Raw genomic sequence first — 15,411 nt, 5'->3', positions numbered from 1 at the left:
ATTGCAAAGCTATAATGCTTTGTGAATTACTACATATAAAAACGGAACATTGGAAGATGGTGAGGGGAAATGTAACTAAGTCTATTAGTACAGATTTACACCCCTTCAGTTCGGTGATGTCATGTGCTTTTGGTGTTTATGACTACAGGGCATTTTGTCTTTATTGTCACCTTTAGAGGTTCAGTTAATATGACTACTCTCATCTACCACCCACAGGGATACATGAGCTCCACACCTGCTGGACCAATCAAAGAAGTCGTTCCTGACGCATTTCAGTCTGTGCGCCCCTATTACAGTGAAGCTAAGAGCATGTTACGACTGAAGCCCATCTTTGGAACCATCCCATGTGGACATACAGTCAACATACGAGTGGAATATAACCTAAGCCCAAGTGACCTAATGAAAGACTGGGCAAGCGTTAAATTCTATTATGTGGTAAGAAAATACATTATTTAAACATACTTTATTGTACAGTACTATTGTAAGGAACCAAAGGGTTAACTTGCACTGAGAGCTTTTGTTTGGTCTTGTTGCTTTGGTTAGGTGACCATCACCGTGGTTACAGATCTGTCGCCTAGGGCAGGTACATAAGCAGACAGGTATAGGGGAGTGGGCGAGAATAGTGTGCACTCTTTCCCTGCCCATACGTGAAAGCTATATGCTCAAACTAAAGAACAATTTTAGTCATATTAGAAGATTCTCCAAATGGTGCAAACCCATAGTTTTGTCATGGGGCAGTATTATAGTAGATACATTCTAGTATATAGGGGCAGTATAATAGTAGATATATTCTTGTATACAGGAGCAGTATTATAGTAGATAAATTCTAGTATATACAAGCAGTGTTATGATAGTTATATTCTTGTACATAGGAGGCAGTATTATAGTAGTTATATTCTTGTACATAGGAGCAGTATTATAGTGGTTATATTCCTGTACATAGAAGCAGTATTATAGTATTAATATTCTTGTACATAGGAGCTGTCACGATGCCGGCTGGCAGGTAGTGGACCCTCTGTGCCAGAGAGGGATTGGCGTGGACCGTGCTAGTGGACCGGTTCTAAGCCACTACTGGTTTTCACCAGAGCCCGCCGCAAAGCGGGATGGTCTTGCTGCGGCGGTAGTGACCAGGTCGTATCCACTAGCAACGGCTCACCTCTCTGGCTGCTGAAGATAGGCGCGGTACAAGGGAGTAGGCAGAAGCAAGGTCGGACGTAGCAGAAGGTCGGGGCAGGCAGCAAGGATCGTAGTCAGGGGCAACGGCAGAAGGTCTGGAAACACAGGCAAGGAACACACAAGGAACGCTTTCACTGGCACTAAGGCAACAAGATCCGGCAAGGGAGTGCAAGGGAAGTGAGGTAATATAGGGAAGTGCACAGGTGAAAACCCTAATTGGAACCACTGCGCCAATCAGCGGCGCAGTGGCCCTTTAAATCGCAGAGACCCGGCGCGCGCGCGCCCTAGGGAGCGGGGCCGCGCGCGCCGGGACAGAACAGACGGGGAGCGAGTCAGGTAGGGGAGCCGGGGTGCGCATCGCGAGCGGGCGCTACCCGCATCGCGAATCGCATCCCGGCTGGCAGCAGGATCGCAGCGCCCCGGGTCAGAGGACGTGACCGGAGCGCTGCAGCGGAGGGAGTGAAGCGAGCGCTCCGGGGAGGAGCGGGGACCCGGAGCGCTCGGCGTAACAGTACCCCCCCCCTTGGGTCTCCCCCTCTTCTTGGAGCCTGAGAACCTGAGGAGCAGACTTTTGTCAAGGATGTTGTCCTCAGGTTCCCAGGATCTCTCTTCAGGACCACAACCCTCCCAGTCTACTAAAAAAAAATTTTTCCCTCTGACCTTTTTGGCAGCCAAAATTTCCTTGACCGAGAAGACGTCCGAGGAGCCGGAAACAGGAGTGGGAGGAACAGATTTGGGAGAAAAACGGTTGAGGATGAGTGGTTTGAGAAGAGAGACGTGAAAGGCATTAGGGATACGAAGAGAAGGAGGAAGAAGAAGTTTATAAGAGACAGGATTAATTTGACACAAAATTTTGAAAGGACCAAGATAGCGTGGTCCCAACTTGTAGCTAGGGACACGGAAGCGGACATATTTAGCGGAGAGCCATACCTTGTCTCCAGGGGAAAAAACGGGGGGAGCTCTTCTTTTCTTATCCGCGAACCTCTTCATGCGTGAAGAAGCCTGTAAGAGAGAATTTTGGGTCTCTCTCCATATAATGGAAAGGTCACGAGAAATTTCATCCACAGCGGGCAGACCAGAGGGCAAGGGGGTAGGGAGGGGGGGAAGAGGGTGACGGCCGTACACCACGAAAAATGGGGATTTGGAGGAAGATTCAGAGACCCTGAAGTTATACGAGAATTCGGCCCATGGAAGGAGATCTGCCCAGTCATCCTGGCGGGAGGAAACAAAATGTCGCAAATAATCACCCAGGATCTGGTTAATTCTTTCTACTTGTCCATTGGACTGGGGATGATATGCAGAGGAAAAATTTAATTTAATCTTGAGTTGTTTACAGAGAGCCCTCCAGAATTTAGACACGAATTGGACCCCTCTATCCGAGACAATCTGCGTAGGCAACCCGTGAAGACGAAAAATGTGTACAAAAAATTGTTTAGCCAACTGAGGCGCAGAAGGAAGACCAGGAAGAGGGATGAAATGTGCCATTTTGGAGAATCGATCAACGACCACCCAAATAACGGTGTTGCCACGGGAAGGGGGTAAATCAGTAATAAAATCCATACCAATCAGAGACCAAGGCTGTTCGGGGACAGGCAGAGGATGAAGAAAACCCGCGGGCTTCTGGCGAGGAGTCTTATCCCGGGCACAGATAGTGCAGGCTCGCACAAAGTCCCCAACATCCGTCTCCAGAGTCGGCCACCAATAGAAGCGGGAGATGAGTTGCACAGATTTCTTGATGCCCGCATGACCTGCGAGATGGGAGGAGTGACCCCATTTGAGGATTCCGAGGCGTTGGCGTGGAGAAACAAAGGTCTTTCCTGGAGGAGTCTGCCTGATGGAGGCAGGAGAAGTGGAGATCAGGCAGTCAGGTGGAATGATGTGTTGCGGAGGGAGATCAACTTCTGAGGCATCCGAGGAACGAGAGAGAGCATCGGCCCTAATGTTCTTATCGGCAGGACGAAAGTGAATCTCAAAATTAAATCGGGCAAAGAACAGAGACCACCGGGCCTGGCGAGGATTCAGCCGTTGGGCCGACTGGAGGTAGGAGAGGTTCTTGTGGTCGGTGTAGATAATAACAGGAAATCTTGATCCCTCCAGCAGATGCCTCCATTCCTCAAGTGCTAATTTAATGGCTAGAAGCTCTCGATCCCCGATGGAGTAGTTCCTCTCCGCTGGAGAGAAGGTCCTAGAGAAAAAACCACAAGTGACAGCATGCCCGGAAGGATTTTTTTGTAGAAGAACAGCTCCAGCTCCTACTGAGGAGGCATCAACCTCCAATAGGAAGGGTTTGGAAGGGTCAGGTCTGGAGAGCACGGGAGCCGAAGAAAAGGCAGACTTGAGTCGTTTAAAGGAGTCTTCTGCTTGAGGAGGCCAGGACTTGGGATCAGCATTTTTCTTGGTTAAAGCCACGATAGGAGCCACAATGGTAGAAAAATGTGGAATAAATTGCCTGTAATAATTGGCGAACCCCAAAAAGCGTTGGATAGCACGGAGTCCGGAGGGGCGTGGCCAATTTAAGACGGCAGAGAGTTTGTCTGGATCCATCTGTAGTCCCTGGCCAGAGACCAAATATCCTAGAAAAGGAAGAGATTGGCATTCAAACAGACATTTCTCAATTTTGGCATAGAGTTGGTTGTCACGAAGTCTCTGAAGAACCATACGGACATGCTGGCGGTGTTCTTCTAGATTGGCAGAAAAAATTAGGATATCGTCCAGATATACCACAACACAGGAGTATAACAGATCACGAAAAATTTCATTGACAAAGTCTTGGAAGACGGCAGGGGCATTGCACAGTCCAAAGGGCATGACCAGATACTCAAAGTGTCCATCTCTGGTGTTAAATGCCGTTTTCCACTCGTCCCCCTCTCTGATGCGGATGAGGTTATAGGCGCCTCTTAAGTCCAATTTAGTGAAGATGTGGGCACCTTGGAGGCGATCAAAGAGTTCAGAGATGAGGGGTAAGGGGTAGCGGTTCTTAACCGTGATTTTATTAAGACCGCGGTAGTCAATGCAAGGACGTAGGGAGCCATCTTTTTTGGACACAAAGAAAAATCCGGCTCCGGCAGGAGAGGAGGATTTACGGATAAAGCCCTTTTTTAGATTCTCCTGGACGTATTCGGACATGGCAAGAGTCTCTGGGGCAGAGAGAGGATAAATTCTGCCCCGGGGTGGAGTAGTACCCGGGAGGAGGTCGATAGGGCAATCATAAGGCCTGTGAGGAGGTAGAGTCTCAGCTTGTTTTTTGCAGAAAACATCCGCGAAGTCCATATAGGCCTTAGGGAGACCGGTTACTGGAGGAACCACAGAGTTACGGCAAGGGTTACTGGGAACCGGTTTTAGACAGTTCTTGGAACAAGAGGACCCCCAACTCTTGATCTCCCCAGTGGACCAATCCAGGGTTGGGGAATGAAGTTGAAGCCAGGGAAGTCCAAGGAGAATCTCCGAGGTGCAATTGGGGAGGACCAAAAGTTCAATCCTCTCATGATGAGATCCGATGCTCATAAGAAGGGGCTCCGTGCGGAAACGTATGGTACAGTCCAATCTTTCATTATTTACACAATTGATGTAGAGGGGTCTGGCGAGACTGGTCACTGGGATGTTGAACCTGTTGACGAGAGAGGCCAAAATAAAATTTCCTGCAGATCCAGAGTCCAAGAAGGCCACTGTAGAGAAGGAGAAGGCAGAGGCAGACATCCGCACAGGCACAGTAAGACGTGGAGAAGCAGAGTAGACATCAAGGACTGTCTCACCTTTGTGCGGAGTCAGCGTACGTCTTTCCAGGCGGGGAGGACGGATAGGACAATCCCTCAGGAAGTGTTCGGTACTAGCACAGTACAGGCAGAGGTTCTCCATACGGCGTTGTGTCCTCTCTTGAGGTGTCAGGCGAGACCGGTCGACCTGCATAGCCTCCACGGCGGGAGGCACAGGAACAGATTGCAGGGGACCAGAGGAGAGAGGAGCCGAGGAGACGAAACGCCTCGTGCGAACAGAGTCCATATCTTGGCGGAGTTCCTGACGCCTTTCAGAAAAACGCATGTCAATGCGAGTGGCTAGGTGAATAAGTTCATGTAGATTAGCAGGAATTTCTCGTGCGGCCAGAACATCTTTAATGTTGCTGGATAGGCCTTTTTTGAAGGTCGCGCAGAGGGCCTCATTATTCCAGGACAATTCTGAAGCAAGTGTACGGAATTGTACGGCATACTCGCCAACGGAAGAATTACCCTGGACCAGGTTCAACAGGGCAGTCTCAGCAGAAGAGGCTCGGGCAGGTTCCTCAAAGACACTTCGGATTTCCGAGAAGAAGGAGTGTACAGAGGCAGTGACGGGGTCATTGCGGTCCCAGAGCGGTGTGGCCCATGACAGGGCTTTTCCGGACAGAAGACTGACTACGAAAGCCACCTTAGACCTTTCAGTGGGAAACAGGTCCGACATCATCTCCAGATGCAGGGAACATTGGGAAAGAAAGCCACGGCAAAACTTAGAGTCCCCATCAAATTTATCTGGCAAGGATAAGCGTATCCCAGGAGCGGCCACTCGCTGCGGAGGAGGTGCAGGAGCTGGCGGAGGAGATGACTGCTGAAGCTGTGGTAGCAACTGTTGTAGCATAACGGTCAGTTGAGACAGCTGTTGGCCTTGTTGCGCTATCTGTTGTGACTGCTGGGCGACCACCGTGGTGAGGTCAGCGACAACTGGCAGAGGAACTTCAGCGGGATCCATGGCCGGATCTACTGTCACGATGCCGGCTGGCAGGTAGTGGACCCTCTGTGCCAGAGAGGGATTGGCGTGGACCGTGCTAGTGGACCGGTTCTAAGCCACTACTGGTTTTCACCAGAGCCCGCCGCAAAGCGGGATGGTCTTGCTGCGGCGGTAGTGACCAGGTCGTATCCACTAGCAACGGCTCACCTCTCTGGCTGCTGAAGATAGGCGCGGTACAAGGGAGTAGGCAGAAGCAAGGTCGGACGTAGCAGAAGGTCGGGGCAGGCAGCAAGGATCGTAGTCAGGGGCAACGGCAGAAGGTCTGGAAACACAGGCAAGGAACACACAAGGAACGCTTTCACTGGCACTAAGGCAACAAGATCCGGCAAGGGAGTGCAAGGGAAGTGAGGTAATATAGGGAAGTGCACAGGTGAAAACCCTAATTGGAACCACTGCGCCAATCAGCGGCGCAGTGGCCCTTTAAATCGCAGAGACCCGGCGCGCGCGCGCCCTAGGGAGCGGGGCCGCGCGCGCCGGGACAGAACAGACGGGGAGCGAGTCAGGTAGGGGAGCCGGGGTGCGCATCGCGAGCGGGCGCTACCCGCATCGCGAATCGCATCCCGGCTGGCAGCAGGATCGCAGCGCCCCGGGTCAGAGGACGTGACCGGAGCGCTGCAGCGGAGGGAGTGAAGCGAGCGCTCCGGGGAGGAGCGGGGACCCGGGGCGCTCGGCGTAACAGGAGCATTATTAGAGTAGTAATATTCTTGTATACAGGAGCAGTATTATAGTAGTAATATTCTTGTATATAGGAGCAGTATCATAGTAGATATATTTTTGTACATAGGAGGCAGTATTATAGTAATTATATTCTTGTATATAGGGGACAGTATTATAGTAGTTATATTCTTGTACATAGGGAGCAGTATTATAGTAGTTATATTCTTGTACACAGGGAGCAGTATTATAGTAGTTATATTCTTGTATATAGGAGCAGTATTATAGTAGTTATATTCTTGTATATAGGAGCAGTATTATAGTTGTTACATTCATGTATATAGGAGCAGTATTATAGTAGTTATATTTTTGTACATAGGAGCAGTATTATAGTAGTTATATTCTTGCACAAACGAGCAGTATTATAGTATTTATATTCTTGTATATAGGAGCAGTATTATAGTAGTTATATTCTTGTATATAGGAGCAGTATTATAGTAGTTATTTTCTTGTACATAGGAGCAGTATTATAGTAGTTATATTCTTGTATATAGGAGCAGTATTATAGTAGTTATATTCTTGTACATAGGAGCAGTATTATAGTAGTTATATTCTTGTATATAGGAGCAGTATTATAGTAGTTATATTCTTATTTATAGGAGCAGTATTATAGTAGTTATATTCTAGTACATGGGAGGCAGTAATATAGTAGTTATATTCTTGTATATAGGGAGAAGTATTATAATTGTTATATTCTTGTACACAGGGAGCAGTATTATAGTAGATATATTCTTGTACATAGGAGGCAGTAGGATAGTAGCTACATTCTTGTACATAGAGCAGTGTAATAGTAGTTATATTCCTGTTCATAGGAGGCAGTATAATTTTAGTTTTATTCTTGTGCATAGAAGCTATGATATAGTAATGTAAGTTCTTGGTCTCTGGGGACTAGAGATGAGTGAATCGAAGTTGACGAACCCGAATTCGTTACGAATTTCATGAAAAATTTGATTTGCAACGAATACGAATATCGCTGTGATTCTATCGCGCGAATCGCTTCATTAAACTCCATTTTACAGCGTTCCAGGCTATTGGAGACCTAAGATGGTGAGTACATGGGGCAGGGGATTATGGGAGGGCAGGAAACAGCGGCAGGAATGAAGGTAGGCGGGCTGACCCTGAATCGCATGTGCGATGCAGCCTATCAGTGTTCACTGACCCCTGTGATGTCACAGCCCCTATATAATCGGCGGCCATCTTCCCTCTGGTCATTTCTTCTATGCACGAGATAGGGAAAGGAAGTGACTGCACGTCTGTGTGCTGATCGCATACAACGGCGTTATACAGCATCCGACCGCTACAAATAGCGGTGACATCAGCATTAGGGAAAGACACAGGGCACAGTGTTGCTGCAGTTCTGACCGAGAACGATTCTAGCAAAACCTCGTATTCTCGTTACTCAATATAGCAGGCATAGAGGTGCTGCACAGCAGTCACCTGCGTCATAGATCTCACAGCTGTTTTACCTTTATGGAGCATCTAATCTCCTCTTTTTTCAGCCCAATTGAGTTTTTTCTGTGGTGCTGCCCAGTTGGGTCCTGCTGCTGTTCAGAAATAAGTCATATTAGTGTGGACTTTAGTGCCTTTTTACCATTTTTCACTTGGTACTCTGTCTCTGTGCTAAATTCAGTGTTATACCACACGTTATACACCTGCCGGTGTATGAAAGAAAAAAAAAGTTTTTCCTGCGTACAAATACGCTTAACAGTGCGCTCATCATTGCAAAGGGCCTACATACAAGCAAATAGTGTACCATATACTACCTTTTTTTCTGTCTCTGTGCTAAATTCTGTGTTTTACCACACGTTATACACCTGCCGGTGTATTAAAGAAAAAAAAAAAAGTTTTTCCTGCGTAGAAATACGCATACCAGTACTCTCATCATTGCAAAGGGCATACATACAACAAAGGAGTGTACTATTTAGTAACTGTTATTCTGTCTAGGGCCTATATACTGTGAAAGGACAGCCGTAAGTATTCGCCTGCTGCTGTTCTAGACAAATACCGTTTAAAGAGTAGTGTGGCGCATTGTAATACACATAAACGCACTAAGTATGTCAGGCAGAGAAGTGCCAGGACGTGCACAGAGAAGGGGCAGAGGCCTACATACGTCAGGCAGAGTTGGCAGCAGACTTGGGGCGAGTGGCAGCAGGAGTCGCAGCAATAGGCCTGAGCTCCCGTTAACACCCAGCGGTCTTGTCGTCGACCCATCTCTCCTCGTCAATTGGTTTGCACACTCATCCCCATCATCACAAGTGACATCTGACAACCCCAGTCAAGAGTCGGTGGGTTCCTCAGACACAACCCTCAGTTGGCATGGCCCGGGAGCAGTCCCCGTAATCCCATTGCCTTTGTCCTATGCTGTTCCCTCTCCCAAAGAAGTATCTCATGCTTTGGGTTCAGCTCCACTATTTAGTGAGGACGATGTAATAGAAGACAGTCAGCAGCTAATGGGCAGCCAAGAATGTGAGGAGACATGCGTCGCTTGCTCCGCAAGGCGGCCAAGTATTGATGCGGAGAGTGACTTGGGAGGCGGTGTTTCAATTGTTCAGGGTCCTGAGGCAGACACTGTTGTGGAACACGAGGAGGACATCAGTGACGTGCACACATCTTTTGATGATGATGAAGCCGATTGCAATTGGGAGCCGGGTGCAGAAGCCGGGGCTTCATCATCATCATCATCAGGAGAAGAGATTTGCTCTTTGTCTATGAGGCAGCAAGGCGGTAGCACGGTTGGCAATCAGCGTGGAGGTGGCAGTAGTGGAAATTCAGGAGCCAAACGTGCCAGGGGGAGACCACCTGCTTCGCGGTAAGCTACCATTCTGGGAGGCAGTGGAACAGGGGTTCCTGGAGACGGCGCCAATAGCAGTCAAATAGTGCGGACTGCGGGTGGGAAAATGAGCTACTCTGCGGTGTGGTTGTTCTTCATAAAGAATCCGGAGGACCTTAGCGTAGTCACATGCAAAACCTGTGGGCAGAAAGTGAAGCGTGGTCAGGGTCCCAATCTCGGAACCACGGCCCTGCGTCAACACATGATTCGCCACCATAAAGCGGCCTGAGATAACCGTGGCTCCGATGTAGTGGTCCAGCCTGCCGCATCACCACGTGGCCATTCGCTCCCTCCGTTATCCAGCCAAGGCTCTACCACCTCAGCCGAAGGGAGCATTGTGTCAAACCCTCCTTCTTGCGCTCCTGCTTCTTGGACAGGTCACACTGCTTCCTCCTCCACGCTCTCGCTCCCAGGCAGTTAATCCTTTTACAGTGTGCGCCTCCTCCTCCTCCCCCGTGTCCTCGGCCTCCACTGCACGTCCAAATCTCGGTGGCCCTTCTTTGTACCACGTGTGTAGGGCACAGCGGTGTCAAGCCATCCTTCACATGGTTTGCCTTGGCGAACGGAGTCACACAGGGGAGGAACTGCTAAAGTTCATTAGGGAAGAAATCCGAGTATGGCTTACTCCACGAAATCTGGAAATGGGAACCATGGTGACCGACAATGGGAATAACATTGTGGCCGCGCTGCGACAAGGAAGTGTGAACCATTCGCCCTGCATGGCACACATGTTTAATCTGGTTGTCAAGAAGTTCATCAAGTCTTCACCCCATTTGCAAGATGTCCTGACAATGGCAAGGAAACTGTGCATGCACTTCAGCCACTCGTACACCGCCAAGCACACTTTCTTTGAGCTGCAGCGTCAGAACGGTATCCCAGAACGGAAGTCTCATTTGTGACGTTGCCACACGTTGGAATTCCAGCCTCCATATGTTGGACAGACTATACGAACAAAGAAAAGCCATCACCGATTTTTTGATGATCCAAGCAGATAGGAGTACTCCCCTGTGTAACTTCAATGTGAACGAGTGGCAGCTCATACGTGACACCTGCTGTTTGCTGAGGCCCTTTGAGGAAGCCACATTTTTTGTTAGTCGCTCGAATTACGCCATGAACGACGTAATTCCACTCCTACATTTACTCCAAAAAATATTGAAAACATGGCTGGTCGCGGAAATGGAGACGTTGCACCTACATCAGAAGGCTACATGAGTCCTGTGGGGGATGAACTGGAGGAGGATGAAGAGGGGCAGAGCGGAGCACAGTTTACGGTGGATGAGATGGCCGGTGTTTCTGGTCATTGGACAGGAGAGGAGGAGCAGGAGCAGCCAAAGGAGCTCGCAGGTTATTACGAGGGAGGCGAGACAGAGGACCCAGACACCGTGGCAGTATGCAGTGGAGATGGAGGCAGGTAGTCCCAGCGAGTCACTGTCACAAATGGCACGATGCATGCTGAGTTGCTTGCGTAGTGACCCCCGAATTGTCAAAATTCGTCACCGTGATGACTTCTGGATCTCCACTTTATTAGACCCTCGCTACCGGCCCAGAATGGGGGCCTTTTTTACACCCACTGAGAGGGAGGACAAACTGACCTACTACAGGGAGCTTCTACGTAGTTGATTGGCCGATGCCTATCGGCCACATGGTCCATCCACTCGCAGGTCTGACTCGGGGGGCCCTCTGCGCTCACCTTCCACTGCCACGGCTGCTGGGGAGGGGAGGCAGGAGCTGTACCGGCTCAATCAGCAGCAGCCTGAGTCTACAGTCGCTGATGAGTAGCTTCCTTCAGCCACATAGTGAAGCTACTCATCAGCAGCAGGTGGACATGGAGCAGGAACTGAACCAGCAGGTGGTGGCTTACCTCGACATGACCCTGCCAACAACCGTTGAAGATCCGCTGGACTTCTGGGCAGCCAAACTCGATTTATGGCTGCAACTAGCGGAGTTTGCCCTGGAAAAGCTGTCCTGCCCAGCCAGTAGTGTGCAATCAGAGCGGGTGTTTAGTGCAGCCGGGGCCATAGTCACCCCAAGGCGAACTCGTCTGTCCAATAAAAATGTGAAGAGACTGACGTTTGTCAAGATGAATCAGGGATGGATCAGCCAGGATTTCAAGCCACCAATGACAGATGGGTCTGAGCAGATTGACCATGCTCCTACAACAAAATTTTCTCTATTATGGTTGGTTATGAAACCCTCTGGGCAGACCTGGGCGCTTGCCACATACGGCCTTTTGATTGCCTCTGACCGGCCCGCGCTCATTGGGGGACAACTATGCTGCCTAATCTGGGGGACTACTATGCTCCTAATCTGGGGGACAACTATGCTCCTAATCTGGGGGACATCTATGCTGCCTAATCTGGGGGACAACTATGCTCCTAATCTGGGGGACAATTAAGATCCTAATCTGGGGGACATCTATGCTGCCGAATCTGGGGGACAACTAAACTCCTAATCTGGGGGACATCTATGCTGTCTAATCTGGGGGACATCAATGCTGCCTAATCTGGGTGACATCTATGCTGCCTAATCTGGGGGACATATATGCTGCCTAATCTGGGGGACAACTAAAATCCTAATCTGGGGGACATGTATGCTGCCTAATCTGGGTGACATCTATGCTGCCTAATCTGGGGGACAACTATGCTCCTTATCTGGGGGACAACTATGCTCCTAATCTGGGGGACATCTATGCTGCCTAATCTGGGTGACATGTATGCAGCCTAATCTGGGGGACAACTATGCTCCTAATATGGGGAAAACTGATGCTTCTGGCCTTGGGCCTATAATTTTTTGAAGTTTAGCAGTAGCTAAATACATGCTTAATGCAAATGTCAACATTGATCTTTAAATGTAAGGGGTTATGAAACCCTCTTGGGTACTGCGAATGACTACTCCTGACTCATTCTGTGTCTTTCAGGGTCTACTTGCCTCCCTGATGCCTCAGGCCTTGGGCCTTCATTTTTTGGATGTTTAGCAGTCGCTAAATACATGCCTATTGCAAATTTAAAAAATGACTGTCGAATTCTCGGTGCTCTGCCAGGGCCTTCTCCTACCCCTCCGGTGCCGATCTGAGGACATCACTAAACCGTCCAATCGGTAGTAGCGACGGGCGGTGTGAACGGTGTGACCCGCACTTACTGGGAATTAATCGTTGATGGCAAATAATTGCAATCCAAGATCCCTATCACTAATTGGTTTCAGTGAGTTACACGCTGTCCTTGAAAGATAGAGACACGCCAATACGTTCAGTGGAGCGCTAGTGCGGCCAGGACATCTGAGGGCGTAACACTGCTTCAGCATCATTTTTGGTGAAAATTATGTTTTTCTGGGTATTTTATCAAAACCTTTAAAAAAATATATATATTAGATTAAAAATAAATGTAACAATAAAAAAATCAAAGTACATTCAATAATACACAGAGTCATTACATATTAAAAAGACCAGGTTACAATATGATAACATAGATCCCGCTGTTAAGAGGTAGTAAAGTCCAATTTATTACAGGTCGGCTTTGGGAGTATGCAGGGAAGACCTGCATTATAGAGTCTTGACAAATTTTCGATATGTGCTTGTTACACAAGGGTACAAATTCTTTTTTAACAATTTTGATAAAATTGCTGTTTTCTGGGGGGGACTGTGAAGCCCTGGTGTGTAATCGTGCATCAACCAATTCCAGGCTGTGTCTTTCAGGCAATCTATGGGTTACTGATGCAGCAGAGGTGGGGCCTGGGTCTTGTAATTTCAAATTCTCTCAAAGGTAGCACCCGCTATACAAAATGTTTTTCATAGCCCTGACCGCCCATTTCTAGTTTTGTTACCTTTGTTTAAGAACAAGTGCATATCGAAAATTCTCGAAAACACTATAATTTTTTTCAAAATTTCAAATAAGAAAAGCAGGAGAATCAGGAGCGACAGAAGGAGGGTTTGACACACAGCTCCATTTGGCTGATATGGTGGAGCCTTGCCTGGATGAAGGAGCGAGCGGATGGCCACTGGGTGATGCAGCAGACTGGACCACTACATCGGAGCCACGGTTCTCCCCGGCCGCTTTATGGTGGCGAAGCATGTGTTGACACAGGGCCGTGGTGCCCACATTGGGACCCTGGCCACGCTTCACCTTCTGCTGACATATCATTCATGTGGCTACGTTTAAGGACAAATTATGCGTTTTACACTTATCCCCTATCCACAGGATAGGGGATAAGTATTTGATCGCGGGGGGCCCTAGCGGTAGGCAGCCCCGGAAAGCTAGGCTGCCGCGAAGCAGGTGGTCTCCCCCGGGCACATTTGGCTGCTGAATTTCCCGCACCTGTCAGTGAAAGATATACACACTCAAAATGTCTCATATTGGGGGGCATTTACTAATCTTTTACTATGTAGTCTGGTTTTTACCCTGTTTTTTTCTACTTCATTTTTGACTATGTGCGACAAATTTACTAAATTGCTGCACGGCATTAATAAATTTGGCACACATAGGCAAAAGTGGGAAATTTACTTCATGTAGTAGAAAAAATAGTCTGTTCCTTTTTCCTGCTGTCTGAATAGGTTTGGCTGCTGGTTTCCTTCTGGATCTTTTGTTTTTGAGTTTTTTTTTAGCTTTTTCACCACATCTAAATAATTCAATAACTACAGTGGTCCCTCAAGTTACAATATTAATTGGTTCCAGGAAAACCATTGTAAGTTGAAACCATTGTATGTTGAGACCATAACTCTATGGAAACAGGGTAATTGGTTCTAAAGGCACCAAAATGTCATCCAAAAATAGGAAAAAGTGACAAAGAAAAATAAGTAGATAACTGATATAGATAAAGCAAATCCTTACATATAAAAGTAATAAAGATCTGCTGGGAGCTGTAAATCACTGTCTATGCCAGTGTTTCCCAAGCAGGGAGCCTCCAGCTGTTGCAAAACTATAACTCCCAGCATGCCTGGACAGCCAAAGGCTGTCCGGGCATGCTGGGAGTTGTAGTTTTGCAAAAAATGGGGCCACCCTGCTTGGCAAACACTGGTCTATGTAGAGGACAGGAGCTTCTTCAGGGGTCCTGTACAGTACAGGCAATGTCCAAAACAAGTAATGGAGTTGCCCTCACCTGGTGTCCAAAAGAGCAGCTAACCCTGATACAGGTAAAGTGTACAGAACATGTAATACCAGTCAGTGCATACACTTCAGTAATACAGGGGTTTTACCAGTGAATGCCCATTTTGATTGGTTGGTTCTTCCAGCCATTGACACGTTTTACAGATCTGGACTGTCTGTAGCATTGTATGTTGAGTCTGGTTTCAACTTACGATGGTCCAGAAAAGACCATTGTATGTTGAAACTATTGTATGTTGAGGCCATTGTAAGTTGAGGGATCACTGTAAATTGTAGTCATGGCTCAGAAGTGGTAAACGGCGTTTAGTGTGTGTGTGTGTGTGTGTGTTTATTACATTTTTTTAACACAGTTTTTTTTCTCCCTAAATGTACTTACACTTTTTTTTTTTTTGGTTACTTCTTCTACAGATCTGTGTATCCTGTGGACTCCTTCGGATTCGGTGGACTACTTCGATGACCAGCGTTTTTCTTTGCTTGATGTTAATAAAATGGTTAACGAGGGCTTGTGGGGGAGTGTTTTTTGTAATAAATTTTTTTTAAAACCTGTTGTGTTTTATTTTTATTTTACTTTACTAGACAGGCTTAGTAGTGGAAGCTGTCTTATAGACTGAGTCCATTACTAAGCCGGGCTTAGCGTTAGCCACAAAAACAGCTAGCGCTAACCCCCAATTATTACCCCGGTACCCAACACCACAGGGGTGCCGGGAAGAGCCGGTACCAACAGGCCCGGAGCGTCAAAAATGGCGCTCCTGGGCCTAGGCGGTAACAGGCTGGCGTTATTTAGGTTGGGGAGGGCCAGTAACAATGGTCCTCGCCCACCCTGGTAACGTCAGGCTG

The 15,411-nt window shown here is 48.1% G+C and overlaps 1 protein-coding gene and 1 long non-coding RNA gene across 11 annotated transcripts in view; one reads left to right on the top strand and one right to left on the bottom strand.

Annotated features, from left to right (window-relative positions):
- LOC130282073 (alpha-2-macroglobulin-like protein 1) overlaps positions 1–15,411 on the top strand; it is a 137,209-nt gene that overhangs the window by 46,608 nt on the left and 75,190 nt on the right. For all 10 annotated transcript variants that reach the window (XR_008846234.1, XR_008846236.1, XR_008846235.1 and 7 more), the window contains exon 12: positions 217–435. Coding sequence is in view for 7 of the 10 variants with exons in the window: in XM_056529944.1 (XP_056385919.1) it covers positions 217–435 (219 nt within the window). In the remaining 3 variants the exon portion in view is untranslated. The remainder of the gene's footprint in view (positions 1–216; positions 436–15,411) is intronic.
- Positions 1–15,411, bottom strand: part of LOC130282075 (uncharacterized) — a 58,395-nt gene that overhangs the window by 13,636 nt on the left and 29,348 nt on the right. The gene's annotated exons all lie outside the window — the stretch shown is intronic.

The sequence above is a fragment of the Hyla sarda genome, chromosome 7 (assembly GCF_029499605.1).
Source record: "Hyla sarda isolate aHylSar1 chromosome 7, aHylSar1.hap1, whole genome shotgun sequence".
NCBI classification, from domain to species: Eukaryota; Metazoa; Chordata; class Amphibia; order Anura; family Hylidae; genus Hyla; species Hyla sarda.
This window is presented reverse-complemented; position numbering and strand designations above follow the sequence as displayed.